This window comes from Typopeltis vanoorti, chromosome 15 (assembly GCF_054136105.1).
Source record: "Typopeltis vanoorti isolate ZY-2024b chromosome 15, IOZ_Tvanoo_1.0, whole genome shotgun sequence".
NCBI lineage: Eukaryota > Metazoa > Arthropoda > Arachnida > Uropygi > Thelyphonidae > Typopeltis > Typopeltis vanoorti.
Window position 1 is genome coordinate 82,433,748 of NC_143563.1, and position 18,882 is coordinate 82,452,629.

Sequence of the window (18,882 nt, forward strand, 5' to 3'; positions counted from 1 at the left end):
GATCCAAGGCTTTTTAAAAATAAACTTACACTTAAGACTAGACTAAACACTTTGTTTGCACAATCACAAAATGTTCATAGCCAGTTTCTCTCTCTGTCAAGGCCCTTTTCCGAAGATATACAACTCTATTCTTCATTTTCACAAGATCCTTTACCATCACTTATGTAGCACACATTAATTCTTCAATTCTTCCTGACTTAATTCTATCTCTTTTCTTCAATAGTAATAATAGTCAGATCCGGCATCCTTAATACAGATGAAACTTCCTAATCAGAGTTTTCTCGAACATTCCTTTAGAACTGTTGTGTAAATAGTAATTTCTTCTTTTATTCACTAAATGCTTATTGACAGTCTTATTCTTCCAATCAAAAAAACTTACAGTTCTACAATTCCCTTTTCGGAATCTACTATAAATCTTCCAATTTGAGTTTCCTCCAATATTCCGTTTAAAATGCATATAGCAATATTTTCTTTTATTTATCCACATTAAAACTTAATAGTTCCATGATTCCTTTTTCGGAATATACTATTAATTTTCCTCCGACTGTCACATAAAAACTCAAGTTCCTCTGAACCTAAATATCTGCCGGTCTGTGTTCTAAATTCCTTCCGAACGCTATCTTGTTTACTCTCCCGTTGCTTCGATACCGAACTTGTCAGCTGTCAGTCAGACTTCAAACTTCTCGGTGAGCATGCGCACTTCCATGAAACTGGTAAGCAAGAAGTTAGGTATAAATAATGGCTGACATATTAGCAACAAGAGAATGTCTTCATAAAACACAACCTTTGATAATTTTAAATTACAATAAAATTGTTTTAAGTAATACAAATATCAAATCTGTTAAGTACATCAATTTTTCAACTTCTTTACATATCACTGACAAAAAAATTTCCATAATGGGCACATCGCAAGTGCTGACAATGCGTGTTATGAAACTAAAACTATTAAACAATTCGTAAAAATATTGAGAATTTTAAATTATGATTATTTTTACACTCATCTACCAAGCTGCTATGAGCAATCCTGCAACCCCCCCCCCAACATCCTAGTGTTTTCTTGGAATAGTATCCAGTAGTACAGTGTGCTAGCACACTTTAATACACAGTGTGCCTGTTAAGAAACGGGATTGATTTTTTATAGGACAGCCCTTTGAATAAAAGTAACAAGTGTGTTTATAGTTTTGACTGCGAAGTGTGTTGTAATCACAGGTGCAACTTTCGAGTCCGTTGATGCAGCAGTTTTCACGTGCCAACCATTGAAGTAATCGACTGCGAGTAAAGCATGTCAGAAGTTGCATCATGGAGCAAAGAGCTGTGATAAATTTTTACTGTAAATTAGGAAAAACTGCTACAGAAGTGTACCAAGACCTAAAAGAAGTTTTTGCTGATGACTCTCTGAGCCATGCACATGTGTTCTGCAGTTTTTCAATGTTTAAAGATGAGAGGAAATACCTAGAGGATGAACCATGCTGTAGACAGCCAGTTTCTGCATGGACAAATGAAAATGTGGTGAAAGCTAGGGAAATTGTTGCCCATGACAGGAGTAGCCTAGTGAATAACCACTAGGCTACTCACTGTACAGTTTGGTGTCAGTAAGGAAACAGCCAGATTACTCTTAGAAAGAGATTTGTACAAGAGGAAGATTTGTTCGAGGTTTGTGCTGGACACATTGACACACGAACAGAGAGAACGCTGGGTTGCATATTGTCAAAATTTCATCCATGCAATTGATCAAGATAGTGATGTGTTGCAAAGAATTGTCATCAGTGATGAAAGTTGGTGTTTTCATTTTGATCCGGAAACAAAATGCCAGAGCATGAAATGTGTTGGTATGTCTTCTCCCCAGCAGAAGAAAGTCAGGTTGCAAAGATTACTTGTCAAGACAATGGTCATTTTTTTTTTTTATGCCACTGGAATTTATCCACTACAAATTTGTTTCTGAGGCCACCACAGTGAACAGTCAGTATTATTTAGGAGTAATGTGTCTGTATGCCTGTGAAGCAGTTTCTGGGTTCGAAGTTCTTCTGCATGATCAAATATTCCCCCCCATTTGTCAGATTTGGTTACCTCAGACTTTTTCCTCTCCCCCCAAAGATGACGTATACCTTGAAAGGGGTGCGCTTCAGTGACATTGAGGACATCCAACATGATGTGACTCAGAGACTGAAGGAGGTTTCTGTTCAGATTTCCACCATCCATTCGAACATCTGTATGATAGATGTAAACATTGTCTTGAGTTGGAGGGAGATTATTTTGAATCTGTGTAATTGACAATTCAAAGTATAGTTTTTTGTTTTGATATAATAATTGTTGTCTCATTACTTAATGGGCACGCTGTGTAACAGCTACGTTTGACATACAGATGTGGTATATTTAGAAATTTGTAATATTCAGTAATATTTTAAATGTTTGCCTGGTAGACAAAATAAGCTTAGTTATTTAATGAAATTTACATTTTTCACTGTCTATTATTAAGATATTTGCTATGCGAAGCTTTATTATATTTTCCATACATTTTTTTTTAAATTATCTTATACATTTGCTTATTTTTTATATACTTACAATACATTTATGCTTAATAAGCTGTGTGTTATATACTTAATTTGCAGTTCTTATTCCAAAAATATTATCACAATATGAAATAAAAATATCAGTAAATAATATTTTAGATTTCTTTTCATATTATTTTAATTTTCAGTTTTTCCTACTAGCATGGTATGAGTACCAGATCCTATGGTTTTACCAAAAAAAAATAATAAATAAAATAAAATAATCACTGCTACTGCATGTCCCAGCAACTGTAGCTTCCCTGCCACAACACACTCACTTTCCCATAAAACAAACAGTTTCTCCAAATGCCTGCATTTGGAGAAACTGTTTGTTTTATGGGAAAGATTTGAACATAGAAGGATTTCTCCAAATCCTTCTATGTTCAAATGCAATGCACCCCTTTCATATAGCTTCCTTTTATCATTAAATGCACTCCAAGAATTCACCTATTCCAGATCTTTTTCTTCACATCCTTACTTACTGTCATGCTTTCTATTATCACTGTTCTCCTTCACTTTGTATTATCATACTGAGGCAACACTTTCACTGTCTTCCCTCTCTAACTACATGATTCACACTACCTCTTAAGTCATTTGTACCAACTATCACTTTCATCTCATCCACATTTTCACTGTTCTATCATTATCATCACCACACACTCTATCATTCCTCCAGATAAGCACTCCTCTAACACTTTACTCTGCATGTCCTGAATCTCCATGTATCACACCCATCATGGCTCCATTCTTACTTCTCACTGGCATCCCTGACCATATGGAAATCATACAAAAGTTTTTAAAAAACCAAAATCGAGATTCTTTACAATGTGAATTTGGTTAGACATGTAAATATTATTGGAGAAAAATTGAATCAGACAGAAAAATGAGAAAAGAAGTTAAAGATGCCATCCAGTGTGTGTGTGTGTATATATATCAGTGGTGTTATATACCCATTTCAGTTGTTCTGACATGTGGCTTATGCAGCTCATGCTACAAAATTCACATTGATTTGACTATGATTGCATTTTTATTGATCTATGAAAGTTTTGAGTGCATAGTGCATCAGTACTCATACTCTAATTTATCAATTAATTGGAACCAAATCTGTGTAGAGTGGGGGACAATGCATTTGTTTTAAGATATATTAGAAAACAATAATAAAGGAGAATGCTCTATTTGGTATATTTGAATTACTGAAAGGTGTAAATATGTGAACTATCATTTATAAGCCATTTGAGAATGGGGAAATGTAAAAAAAAGAATTATTTGCCTTTTCCAGTTCTACAAACCTTTTAAGTGATTACTAAATAACTTAAGGAATTCACAACGTATACTAGAATATAAATTAAATTAAACTTTAATGTATATTTTCTATATTTTGGCAATGTCACGTTGCCATCTTCATGGGAACTTAAGATAAAGACACGTGCACGCAGGTACCGAAAACAGCAAATGAGGACGAAGAAAGGAAACCACTGTTTTTTCCTAAAGTCCTGATGGTGCCCACTAGCAGGCTATATTAGGTATTCTTGACTGTTGGGCTGAAGTTCTCATGATGTATATCTCCCAAATTTGGGGCAGTCTCATGCATCCAAATTCGTTGAGATTTGGCATGTTTCGTAGGGCTGAGGCTGATTCTCTGAATAGTCTTTCAAATTTGAACTTGCTCCAGTGTATTACTGTGGCTTTCTTCCACCGTATTCTGTGCCAAGTATCCAGAGCATGGTCTGCAAGCCCAGAGTGGCTATACTGGTGAAACCAGATGTAGTCCTTGTGTTCTGAAATTCTGATATTCACTGTCCTGCCTGTTTGGCCAAAGTAGGACAGTTTACAGCTGCAAGGGACCTGGTATACACCAGATAGGTCTAGGGGAAGTGGTTGGTCTTTAGTGGAGCAGATAAGGGATGCCAAGTTTCTATATGGTCTGTAACAGGAAGTCAAGTCATGTTTTTTTAGGATTTTGGTAATTTTTTCCGAGGTGCCCCAGATGTAGGGAATGGCGATGGGTTTAGAATAATCTTTGTTGTGGGGGGGGGATAGCCATTGGCTGAGAAAGTGTTAGGGAATTGTCATTTGAACAGATTAGTTTAGCCCTGTTGTATAGTGTCTTAATAACTCCATATTGTTGTGAGGGGGGGGGGGGAGTGTTGGTGAATGTACCTGCCTCTATGAGTGGGTTTTCTATAAACTGAGAAAACCAAGGTCCCATCAGGGTGGCAGGTGGCTAGTGTGTCTAGGAAAGGGGAGGCTGTTGTTTTCCTCTTTTTCCAGGGTGAACTTGATTCTGGAGTGATGGTTGTTTAAGTGTGTTAAGAAGGAGAGGAGTGCATCAGAGCCATGTGGCCAAATAGCGAACACATCATCAACGTAGCGAAGCCATGTGGTAGGTTTCTGTAGGCAGAGTTTAAGGCTTTCTCTTCAAAAATCTCCATAAAGAAGTTGGCCAAGGGTGGGAAAAGTGGTGAACCCATGGCTGTCCCCTCTATCTGTTTGTAGAATTTTCCCTGCCAAATGAAATAGCCTGAGTTCATTGTGAACTGAAATAGGGCTGAGATATCAGGAGGAAATTTGGCTTGGATGAGTTCTAAGGTTTCCTTGAGTGGGACATTTGTGAATAAGAAAATGCAGAAAAACAAAGAAATAGTAAGGTTGCCTTGTTTAGGCTCTGACAAAAGCCACTGTGAAGACTGATGGAACAGATGATCCAAGATGACAGATGGGTAATGATAGACAGTATAGTGAGTTCAGTAGAGATTGTTCTCATGATCTAGCCTTCAGCATGATAGACAATCAGATAAATTTTTGGAAAGTGTGCATTGAGTGGTTGCCAGAAAATTGAGTCCTCAGCACAAAATGAACTTAATGGATCCAGCATTGAAACATCTCTTCCACTATGCAGATGAAGAAGACATGTTAAACAGTATTGTTACAAAGGGTGAATGATAGGTTCACCACTGTCAATTCAGATCAAGCATGCTTATGCAATGGCCCATTTTCAGAAGCATTGTGAAAATATGAATGCTACATCATACATGAAATTTTATTGAATCTTTGAGATTTAAGAGGGTGGTTAACAAGTGTGTTAGGACTAGATTTTTTGCTTGGAGGATGGTGAATGTGTGGAATGCATTGCCAGAGGTAGTTGTGAGTGCTTTGCCTATGAATGAGTTTAAGGAGAAGTATGGCAGTATTGTGTGAATAACAGTTACTGTGTCAATGTAGGGTCTACCATGATGAGTCTTTTGACTACATGAAAATCCGTTATTATAATAATAATATGAAATTCTGAGAAGTGTCACCATAAACATGCATGAATTATAATATACATGATGTTATTGTAATGGATGTGCAAATATGTTCGTTTGCTCATGTGAGCTTAATAGCATTTTCCTGCACATAAAACTGTAATCAGGATTTGAATTGTAAATATGTGAAATGTGTCATTTTTTTTGTATGTATAGCTGTTCTTTTCACATGTGCTCTCTCTGAATGTGCCCTTGTAAAAAGTGGCAAAATATAAATGCCAGCAACTCCTAATTTTTAAATATGTTAAATTGTTATTCATATTTTAGTATGCCTATTATTTTAAACAAAAGTTTCAATAATTATGATTTATTCAGCAGTAACATGAAATTAATGAATCCATAACTTTCATTAATTTGACTGTTTTCTCTACAAAGTAGAGAATAAATACATACTATTTACTGCTTCTGGAGAGAGAGAGAAACCTTGTCCAAGTTCATTAAGCTACCCATCATACCCAGTCCAGATACTTAATAAATTAATGTATTTTTTTTAAAACTTATACTTTAAATATAGAAAAGCATGAAGAAAATTATTTATAGAAAACTACTAATAAAACTGATTGGTTTTATTATTACAGTACCCCATGAGAGGATATTTCATGTGACAATGCAAATGATATTTCAGTCATGAAAATAAGTACTCAACGAGCATGATGTGTATATGAAGAGTCTCTATTTCGTGTCTTTTTATTACGATTACACATTAAATGGAAACATTTTGCACACTCTTTGTTGATAATGTTTCTTTAATTTTTTTTTTAAATTGCACAAGCAGGAAAATGTCAGTTCAAAAAAACAAGTTTTATTTTAACTGTTCTAGTTTTGTTTTTCAGCAGCCTTTTTTATTTGTACAAATCAATTGACTTATGATCTTTGCATTTGACTTTTTTGTCCATTTCATTTATAAATTTTTTATCTGATTATACTTTCCTAATTTTGAAGATTGTAGATTTTCTCATAATTTGAATTAAAATCCCCCCCCCCCCCCAGTAATATAGCAATATTTTCATTATAACTTGATAGAATTCGCTTTTATTGTTTATTTGTTTAACATGTTTAAGTTTGTTTCTTTGTTATTTCTCTAATAAATAACTGCCACCAATGCAACATATGATTAGCTAAATCTCGGACCTCTCAGTTGACTATTAAAACTGTTATTAAATTATTATTAAAGATCATCAAAATTGTTAAAACTACTATATGCAATCAAATTAATAAACATGTTTAAAAATTGTGTAATTTTTCTGTTTTAGATTGAAAGTTCTGCTTTGCAATTAGGAGCTATTTCCAAAGTTGTGGGGGCATCTATGGCTCAGTTACTCACTGCTGCCTCTCAGGTATGTAGTTGTGTGTGTGTGTGTGTGTGTGTGTCCCATTTCCAATTTTTCCTTGCATGTTAGGCTCATGTCCAAGTAACTTGGCTTATTTGAAACCTAATTAATGTTGTGATGAGGCAGCTAATATTATCCTTTCTTTTAGTGTTACACGGTGATCAGCTAATATTATCTATCTGCATATTGTAACATGGCTATCAATTACCTGTATTCTTCTGGCTGGTGTAACATGGCAGTCAATTACATGTATTCTTCTGGCTGGTTTTCCTCTTTTGTGGAATGAAAAATGGATTTTTCATTCCACAAAAGATCAGCTAACTCACTTTCAATTAAAAAGCCCAGATAAATGTTCTTTGTATCCTAGAAAAGATTTGAACTCAGGTCTTTCCAATCAAAAGAGCATCATAGAAGCTGACTGAGCTTGTGTGTGTGTGTTGATTCTCTTTATAAGTTTTCGATCTCCAGGTACATGCACACACACATATACACACTATTGGGTGTATATTTATTTATCTGATGCTGTGTATGTATGTACATAAAGTTATTACACCAATGAGCTTTTAGATTCTTAATGTTTTTTATGCTCTTTAAAATTGAAAATATGAATCACTATGCTTATTTACTAATTAGTTTATATATTGCCTATTTTGTGGTGCCTCAGAGCTCCATGAAAGTGCATAAAAATGTGTCCTTCGTCACATAACCTGGCTTTGAATTTACATTTGCTTTAGTAACATTAAATGAACAATCCACACGGGAAAACCAAGAGTTTGAGCAGGTGTTTGCACAATTCATAAGATTTTATGACGTCTTTCAAATGAAATGGTGGCTTGATCAACTGCAGGCTAAGCTTGAGAAGCCAACAACCATTCCAGTCATCAACAACGGACCAGAGTCCCAGACTTTGTTTGTACTCACAATCTAGCTCATATTTAACCCAGGAAACACCTGAGGAACAAGATGGGTTTTGCAAAATCAGAAGGAAGAAAATGATGTGAAATTGAATGAAACTGCAACCCCCCATGGAAGCAGAAATGAACAATATAAGGAATGAGTTCCTCCTGTTATGCTATGAGCCAAGGAACAATAGGCAGAAGTGGCCACAGCCCTATAAAACCATAAAATAAATTTTACAAAAGCCAGGAATACCAACAAAGGGGGTCTGAATATGGCCAGAGGTGGTAGCCAAATGCTGCACACGAACCAAATTTTAGATGATAAAAGCATCCAATCCACATTTTCACTTTAAAAAGTGAAAAAATCTTCAAAGTGGTACCTCTTGGTATAACAGAGTCTGTCACCAATGAAGAAGTCACAAGATACCTCCAAAACTACAGATTAAACCCATTTAAAGTTAGCCATATGCTTCAAGCAGATAAATGGCCAATACCTCTTGTCCTAGTGAAAATTAACAAACAGTACTGAGAAATCTACGAATTGAAACTGTCTGTTACTTGGCCATAAAACCAGAATCATTACTAGGAGGTATTTCTGCAAAAAACCAAAAACAGAGACAGCTAAATGTGCAAACTGTGGTGGACCACATTCCACTAACCACAAGAGGTGCAAGCAATACTTGACCACCCAAACAACAACCTAATAGCCCCATCAATAACTGCATGGGCACCCACACCAAATGCCAATAAATCCCCAATGGCACAAGAAACCACCCTAGTATGTGCCTTGCACACAGAGGTGTGGGGACTTCAAAACCTTCTAGAAAAACTGAACCCCAGCACCCAAACAAATCCAGCAAAGCAAACCCCAACCAGGACTCCATAAACAAGTTTATGAGACACGCACAAACAATCCTTAATGCACTAGTCAGTGGTTAACCAGTAGAAGGTCTAACTGTAACCAGTTAGAATGCCGTAACCAGTAGAATGCCAGTGGTCCAAGAAACAATGTGTGAACTACAAGAATTTATTTTATGGCACACCATTGTACTGAGGTATCCTTGTAAATGAAATGCACCTTTGACCTGTGACAACTCAAAGCTCAGGAACTATGTTCAGTATATAATTCTCCAAACATATGGTTACTGGAAGCTGGCTTAACTGAAATTCTAGAAAAAAATGAAGCAGTGCTAGTTGCTGGAGACCTGAATGCTTTGTACACTGTCTGGAATAGCAGAACACTACAAAATCGAAAATGAAGAACCCCTCAACAACTTTGCTCCTTCCAGGAACACAGTGATTATAAGACCTCCAGAACTCATGTATTACTTTATGGCACCACTTCCTGATGTCCTTGACATAGCAGTACTACAAAATATCACACAAGAACAAATAAGTTGATGGATGACTCAGCTCTGACCACAACCCAGTTTTACTCTAAATTGAGCTTATAACATGAAAATATTTCAGATCAAGTCCCACCTGTCAATGGGACCAAACTGATAACCACTGTACATGAATCTCAGCCATCAACTCAAAGGAAAAAAATCAATGACTCAATTTCAAGCTTAGAAAGTAGATAACACTGCACATTAAACAGCTGTCACAGTGGGCATGTCATGCACAAACTCTAGCAGACTTCCAGATGTGATTAAAGACTTTACTCATGAAAAGAACAGAGTCAAGTGCTAATATTATAGAATGCTGTTCCCAGAACACCGACAAGCATACAACAGGGCTACAAAAGGAAGTTCAATATGCAATTAAAAACTACTGAATCCAACACTGGAGGGGGTATACTTTAATCCTTAAACAACAGGACTAAATGCTCTGGAAAATAACCAAAACTCTCATCACAGACTGTAAACTTCTCTCACCAATCCATGTTGAAGGTGGTTTGGTTTATCATGACATAAACAAAGTTGAAGCTTTTGCCTAGAGTCTAGAGAAGCAATGTAGTCCAAACTACAAGCACGAGTACATTGTATGCTAAATGGTACAGAGTACATAAACTCCATCCAGCTGACATCACCTGCTGAGATACATGAAATTATCACCAAACTTGAGAATAGGAAAGTACCAGGTCCAGATAGGACTTCTAAAAAATCATGAAATGCCTGTCACATAAAGCTGTAATGCACATTGTTGCTAGTATTAATGCAATATTAAGATATCACTACCTCCTTGCACGATAGAAAGTAATAGATGTGATCTTAATCTCAAAACCAGGAAAAGCAACTCGCACCTTTCCCCAAACCATCACCCAGTTAGCCTGCTTTTCTTCCTAGGAAAATAGCTGTGAGAATAATAAGAATAATAAGACTGCAAAAAGTCCCTAAATAATTAAATCTCATCTCCAGTAAGCAGTTTGGATTCTGGGAAACCCACTCCACAGAACAAGTTCTCAGAGTCATGGAAAATATTAGCATAGGGTTCAACTGGAAGCAGCACACGGGTGAAGTTCGTGGACATTTCCAAAACATTTGACAAAATATGACACAATGTGCTTCTTTTCAAACTCCAAGTGAAGCTACAGGGAATTAGATCATTCGAACACAGCATCACAGGGCATCTCTCAGGGCTCCCTGCTTTCATCTCCTCTCTTTGTTAATTTATGTGGCTCACATCCCATGCCACTACAATGACTCTATATGCAGATGAAACTCGTATACTGCTTGCAACCTAGATTGGCAACCAAAAAACTGCAGTGCAGTCTCAGAACTAGAATAATGGTTCAGAAATGGCAAATTGATGTTAATGCAGACAAGAAGATGAGTGTCCCTGGAAAGTGAAGTTGTCATGTTTGGCACCCCTATTCCATGGCAATCAGAAGCCAAATACTTAAGGGTACAACTAGATAATTGGGCTTTGCTTCACAATTTATATTAGTCATGTCTGCTCAAAAGCAAATATGACAATTGGACTGCTAGACTCATTACTGAATCATTGTAGCCAGCTACGCATCGAACTTAAACTACTGCTATGGAAGGTGCTAGTCAGGCCAGTCCTGATGTATGGCTCATGGCAGATTCAAACTTTAACAAACTATAGATAATCCAAAACAAATATTTATGAATAACATTCTATGCACCACAGTTTGTAAGAAATATATATACAGCTTCACCTAGACCTGAAATCCCTAAGATCAGCACTTTCCAATGCAAAAAGGCTGCAAAATTCTTTGCAAATGCTGATATCTATCCTAACCCTTTATTGGAATTTCATGCCAAGTGGTAGACTACAGTGAACATCACCATGCAAAACACAAGCTTCCCAAAGCCATACTGAACAGGTAAGTTTTTCAAAACCCACTACCAGTTGTCCAAGATTGGTGAGTCAATGGCTCAATAATATTCCAAGTCTGTTACAATCTACTACCTAGCAGTAGGCTAAAACAAACAAATGTCTCAGGAAAAAAATTAACTGGTATACAATAACCCACAATAGGCGAGCCAAACGTTCACTAATATTCCTTAATCTAGGAATTTCATTTCAAATCCAACAAGGGATAAAGGACCACAGATGTAATCAATCTATCTTGCCAGAACAATTAACCTTGGTATGTCTTTTAAGTCTGGCTTCCACTGAGAGAGCAGCTTTTTTTCTGGAGAGTAGATTAGTTCTGCTTAGTAGCAGGTGTTTGCCTGTCATTGAGTGGAGCTACCACTGAGTTTCCTGTCCTGAAGTGATTCAAGTCAGGAGTAATGAGCTTAGTAGTGATCTTTCAGGGTCACTCAATTAGATTTGGAATGATCTTGTAGATCACTCAGAGTTTTGGAGAGGTACCTCCCATCTGCACTTGAACAGACTTTAAACTAAAAAAATAAACTAAACCAGTCTATTATAACACATGAAAAGATGTGTGCTTTGCATTATGGAATACTGACGATACTCATAATGATTAAAAGTTATTTTCAACCATATGAACTATGGAAAAGATTGACATCAACTGAGTTTATATAGGTCGAATTTATTTGAAACTAACTAAGAAATACTGACAAGTTTCGCCGACTTAGCAGTTTGACTTCTTCATGGTGAAAATAATAGAGATACAAAACAACTTAAATACTAAAACTGTTCATGAAGGAAAAAAACTGTTGTGTGTAAAGTTTTAGTGTTTAAGTAGTTTTGTATCTATTATTTTCACCCTGAAGAAGCCAAACTGCTAAGTTGGCGAAACTTGTCAGTATTTCTTACTTAGTTTCAAATAAATTCAACCTATATAAACCCAGTTAATGTCAATCTTTTCCACTAACAATACTCATTGTTGAGTCCTGATAGTTGCTTAATTTTGAATTCACTAAGCTAGCCTCTAAACGAAAAGATACACTGGGTTTGTTTTCATGAGGTAAAATGAATAGAGTGATTGAGGTGTGTTGGATATGAGGAGTAAGTGAGAGCAAAAGAGTTTATATTGGTAATAGGGACAAATGACTTGACTGGGAACAAGGAAAATGTAAGATTGGCTATCAGGAGGTTGGTGACAATGATAAAAGAGAATAGTGTGATAGAAAAGGTAGGCAGTGTGTTGGCCAGGTATGACAGTGGTGGAGAGCAAAGATTGTGAATGATTTGTTAGCAGAAATGTGTGAGGAGAAAGGAGGTAATTTGTTAATGTGTGGAATGAGTTTGAAGGACAAATTGAACTATATAAGAGCGGTTGACTGTTCGATTGGTTTTGGTGTGAGTAATTTGGAGGGACTGCTGCTGGAAAGAAGAGTAATGAGTGCAGAGAATGAATCTGGTCAAGTAAGCAGCAATGTGAAAGAACAGGAGAGTAAGGAAGGAGAGATTGAAGTGGTGCTTATGAATGAATATAGAAGTGGGTAGCATGAGTGTAGAGAATGATAGAACAAGTGTGCAAAACAAACAGGGGAATGGGAGAGACTGGACTCCGGTTGGAGACAGAAGAAATTATGGCAGTGTGAGTATGATTGATGCTTGAAGAGGATGTGAATGCATGTGTAGACAAAAAAGGAAAGGCTTCAAATCTGTTCGATTGGTTTTGGTGTGAGTAATTTGGAGGGACTGCTGCTGGAAAGAAGAGTAATGAGTGCAGAGAATGAATCTGGTCAAGTAAGCAGCAATGTGAAAGAACAGGAGAGTAAGGAAGGAGAGATTGAAGTGGTGCTTATGAATGAATATAGAAGTGGGTAGCATGAGTGTAGAGAATGATAGAACAAGTGTGCAAAACAAACAGGGGAATGGGAGAGACTGGACTCCGGTTGGAGACAGAAGAAATTATGGCAGTGTGAGTATGATTGATGCTTGAAGAGGATGTGAATGCATGTGTAGACAAAAAAGGAAAGGCTTCAAATCTAGCTGTTTTCGCTAGATCTGGGATCTAGGGAAAACAGCTAGATTTGAAGAAGGCTCTAGGATGAATAAAGAGAAAAAGAAATAGTTTGAGGAAAGCATGGAGAGTCCTATGTAATAAGTGGTATCAGTCAAACGTTTTATAGATCCAGGAATAAGCTGTTATGCTTGTATAAGAAACAAGGCAAATGAAGTTGCATCAATTGAGTTTGTTCATCCAAAAATTGTTGGAATAAGTGAAATATGGTTGGATAAGGATGACATCCTGACAGGAACAGAAATGGAAGGGTATGATGTATTTTGGGAAGATAAAAAGGGTTAAAAAGGAGCTGGAGTGCTGTTGATGATAGAAAAAGAGTTAGGTTCATACAATGTAGAGATGTAAGAGAGTGTAGTAGTTCTGAGGTAGTATGGTGTGAGATAGAGGTGAATAGAATGAAATACCTTGTTGGATGTTGCTGTAGACCTGGTAATGTGGATGGTAGTAACCATGAAATATCTAATCAAATTGGCCAAGCAAATAAGAAATGGTGATCATTATGATTTTAATTATGGCAGTATAGACTGGGATGATGAGGTGAGCAACCAGAAGTAAAGAAATTAGTTTCTCAAGTTTTTGTGTGACAACTACCTCAGGCAGTGTGTAACGTAACAGAAGACACATGAGGATTGAGGATCTTGAATTTGATCATCAAATCAGAGGATGTTATTTTAAATGAGGTGTCAAATCACCCTCCAGTTTGTGAGAGTGACCATGAAGTAATTATCTAGGTGCTTGCCCAGAGTGTGAGAACTTCTGTGAGGAAAGGGTATATGTGGAACTACAAGGCTGGTGATTATGAGAAGCTCGGGAGACAGCTTGCAGGTATGGAATGGAATGGGGAGTTGGATGAAAAGGAGATCAGTGCTGCTTGGGTGAGATTCAAGAACATCTAGTAAAAGCAGTGTGTAAATGTATTCCAAGGGTCAGAAGGTTAAATAAGGTAGGTGTGAAATAGACGAATGAAAAGATTAAACATGTGATACAAGGAAAAGGCATTATGGAGGCAACATAACGAGTGTTAATAATCACTTCCATGAGGATTACAAAAACAGGCAAGGCAGGTGACTTGGTTGGTAAGGGTAGCAAAAGTGTAGTATGAGTGGTAGTTAACTAATGAACCCCCAAAAGGGGGTTTGTTCTAGGGCCATTGCTGCTTTACCTGTATGTTATTGATTAAAAAAAATCCTAGGGAGTTCTTTTGATATGTAACCAACAAAAAAAAAAAGGTTATGGAAGGATGACATTGATTGGAGAAAATATTATAAGAACATCTGCTGCAATGGATATAGATAATTGAGATATATAATGAGCAATTCATAAATGTATTTTATTTTTGTGAATGTAACATCATGGAGAGTTTGAGAGCAGAGGTAATGAGGAGGAGTGACTGACTGTTAGTGAGCAAACGTGATACATAAGGCTGTGGGACTTGATGATATATCACCACATACAGTATTTTGAAGGAATGTGCCATAGAGTTGACATCTGCCTTGACATATTTGTTTAACATGAGTCTTACAATGGATAAAGTTCCAAAGGAGTGGAAGGAAGGCAAGATTGTGCCACTTGATAAGGGAGATGACAAAACTCAAGCATCAAATTTATAAGCCCATCTGTGTGTGAGTTGTTGCGGTTAAAGTGTTCGAGAAGCTGGTGAGAACCAGGATCCAGAATTGGATTGACAACAGTGGTATTATCTTTGATGGACAGCATGGATTTGCTAAAAGGAGGTGGTGTTTTGGTAATCTACTTATTACAGTAAGGTGATGGCTTCATTGAACAAAGGAGATAGATACATAGTAGTATACTTATATTTTACAAAGGTTTTGATACATTACTGCATAAGTTGATAGTCAAACTAGAGTGGTGGGATTGGATATTGGACTAGTGCATTGGAATGGAGAGTAGCTATCTGATAGGTATCAGCAAGTTGTGTATGAGAGAGCAATATCTCAGAAGAGGAAAGTCACTAGTGGTGTGCCTCAGGGATCTGTTTTTGGGCCATTGCTGTTTATCCTGTATGTTAGTGATATTTGGGAAGATTTGGATGAGGATATTCAGTTAGGATGAACTATGAGGAGTAGAGTAGATGTTCTGCTCTTACACGAAGACGTGAATAGATTGAACAAATAGGCACAGAAGTGAAAATGCCAGTTCAATGCTGCAAAATATAAGATTTTAAAATTTGGCAACAAAGATGGGATATAAATTTATGTTTGGTGGGGATTTATCATTGGAAGTGGAGAACAAGAAATCTTGGGGTGATGGTTGATAAGGATCTTAAATTTAGAGAACACATTACCAAAATTGTGAGGACAACACAACGAATTCCAGAATTGCGGCTGAGGATAGTGACTCATAGAAGTAAGGAGATACTGGTTCTATTGTACATGGTGTTGATTAGGCCACATATGGACTACTGTGCACAGATTTAGTCACCTGGTTTTCAAAAGGATGAAGAGATGTTAGAAAGGATCGAGAGGCAATTGACTAAAGTAGTTTCTGATCTCTGGAATGTTAAATATGAAGAAAGGTTGAAAATATGCAATTTGCAGAATCTAATGGATAGGAAGAAGAGGGGTGATATGATAGAGATGTACAAGTTGGTAAGGAGTTGCTATAGGAGTAACATTAAAGTTGTTTTTCATAAAATGGTGGGAGATTGGGGAAGAACAATAGGTCATCCCTGGAAGCTGTATAAAGAGGGTGTGAACAAGGAAGTAAGCAGCAGGTTTTTTCCGTGGAGAGTTGTGAGTGATTGGAATACATTGCCTGCATCTGCAGACATTTTAATGTGTATTTAAGGAAAGGTATGATGAACTGTGTGTGTATGACAAAGGGACCTCTTAGATGAGTCTTTGACTCATCTGGGAGGTTTGTTTGTCATGCACACATCATACTCCTTGGGGGGGGTCTTAGGATAATAATAATAATAATAGTAGCCTAATCATGAATATATTTCACAAGCAAACTTTGTTTGCTTACACTTCTCTATGGGTTTAAATAAAAATATAATTTCTTGGCCTCTAATGTAATTAAACTTGTAATGATTTTGAACGGTAGTGATCAATGCTATACTCATATCTCCATTTGCTGTTATTTTCAGTTTTCTGCCTATTACTTTTATGGTCCATGTTTCAGTTTTGTTCATTACGTTAGAGTCAACCTTTCTGGAACTTTATGGACTCTTTTTTTTCAACTAATTAAAATTTAAATAGACATTCGGAATTAATACAGTTGGACACTTATGTTAGAATTTTAATTGCATAAATTTAAACAAGGTACAAGTACATAAGAAAGATTCAACAATGAGAACATCTCAGCCACCCCTGAATAAAGTTGGAGTTGCAGTTTTTATACTATGCAGTTATGCTTTATTTACATGTGGCTTACACCTTTTCATTGTTGAGTCCCCTAATACTTGCTCAATTTTGAATTCAAAAAGATAGCCTTCATACTTGAGGTGGTGTGGAGTATGCAATTAAAATTCTGACATAAGGGCCCATTATATTAATTTTTGTTTTATATACACTTATTTTTGCACACTTTTGAACTTAGTTATATTTTATATTTATCAGCCCTTTACGAAATTGAAATTTTGACATCAGTGCAAACTTCTTTTATATTATATATGACATATAATATAAAATGAAATGAACTTAGACAAATGACTTTTCTAAAATTTTATTTTCATTCACAGTTTTACTGTCAGGCTAGAATCCTTTACTTCTTCATGAAAAGGATTTTCTTCCAATGAATTCATGTATTTCACTTCACAATATGCTTTTCCTATGGCTTTTGTTGCCTCACTGGGATTCTAACCAGTTCTGTTCTGTTCACCAAATCTCACCTCTTTTAGTTTGCTGTCACATTTATAGCCTTAGTGGCTCATCATCATTGCGCTTAATTCCATTCTTCACCCATTTACACTCCTTCATTTTCACTCATATTTTTTTGCACTAATTTTACTCATTATGAAATTCATTTTCTTATCTTTAGTATCTCAAAATCAAAAACACTTCTTTTCCATTCTCTTCCTTTTCATCTATACAATATTTTTTGCTCATTGCTATAATTGAATTTACTGACATCAAATCATGATAAAGGTTTATCATGATTTGATGTAAAGGTTTATGCATTTGTCACACAATTTATAAATTTAACTGAATTCTTGTCTACAGTTATTTGAAGTATTGAAACTAATACGAGTATTTCATTGATAATGAAATACAGTATGTATTTGATTATCAATGGGCCAACTGTATTTCATTGGATGGGATAGGATGCTGACCGACCTCCCTCCACACAGTCAAAAATCTGCATATAACTTTTCACTCCCCTAAAACTTAACTACTAATAGCCTACTGGTAGCCTTATCGATAACATAAACAGTCATTTAATGCATATTTTGTATGTTATATATATTATTTACTGTATTATTCTTACAATAAAGTAAGCTAGAGAAAAGAAAATGTTATTAAGAAAATCATAAGGAAGAGAAAATTTACAGTACTGTACTGTATTTATTGATACGATAAGTTTACATTGTTTGCATATAAGATAAATTGTCTGTCTGTCAGTACCTACATCAATATTGTCTTATATGATACAAAACAATGTACACGTTATACATATCACTAAAAAACACATTTATTAACTACAGTGATAAGTTTTAATACATAAATATTTCATCCCAAGTATCTTGGGACATCGTCAGTACAGTAATTCAAACAATACGGGGAATAACATACAGTTAGGGCGCATGATTACAATGGCATCTCAATATGCGTACAGTAACGTGTTATAGAAGTAAATTAAAATGTAACTGAACAACAACAAAAAAAAACATATATAAAGAGATTATTTTACACAATTTTGTATGACAATTTCCCATACTTTAGAAATAGTAAGAATGTCATTGTGGTTTAAATTTGGTCTGTGTAATAGGGCTTCAGCACTTTCTTTATATAAACGTTCATGTTTATATAAAGATCTATGTAAAAGTTTTGACTTATCCCAATGGATCTTATGGTTTGGGTTTCAACTCCGTGTTGAGAGAGAGACAAGATTTCTGTGGTTTAAAAAGACGAATGTGGTCTTGATGTTCCGAGATGCATTTCTGAACAGATCTACCTGTCTCTCCAAAGTAAGATAACTTGCAGGAGCATGGGATCTCATACATGCCAGGTAACATCAGAGGTGAGAGTTTGTCCTTAGGAGAAGGTAACACGTTATAGATCTGGTTTATGGGTTTGTAAGTAGTGGCAAAATTGAATTTCTTCATAATTTTTGAAAGACGTTTGGAGATGCCTTTTTACATAAGTTATGGGAATCCTGTGGGCTGCTTCCTGTCTAGGTTGATGTGTGGGGAAGTGACTGATGGTTTTTTGAGTTGTTTCAAGATTATATCCGTAGTTTTCATTATTTCTACTTCTTGGT

The 18,882-nt window shown here is 36.0% G+C and overlaps 1 protein-coding gene across 1 annotated transcript in view; it reads left to right on the forward strand.

The window, feature by feature from the left end:
* rhea (Talin_middle and talin-RS domain-containing protein rhea) overlaps positions 1-18,882 on the forward strand; it is a 709,058-nt gene that overhangs the window by 413,954 nt on the left and 276,222 nt on the right. Inside the window, exon 30 of the mRNA XM_090405775.1 lies at positions 7,108-7,191. Coding sequence (XP_090261901.1) covers positions 7,108-7,191 — 84 coding nt within the window. The remainder of the gene's footprint in view (positions 1-7,107; positions 7,192-18,882) is intronic.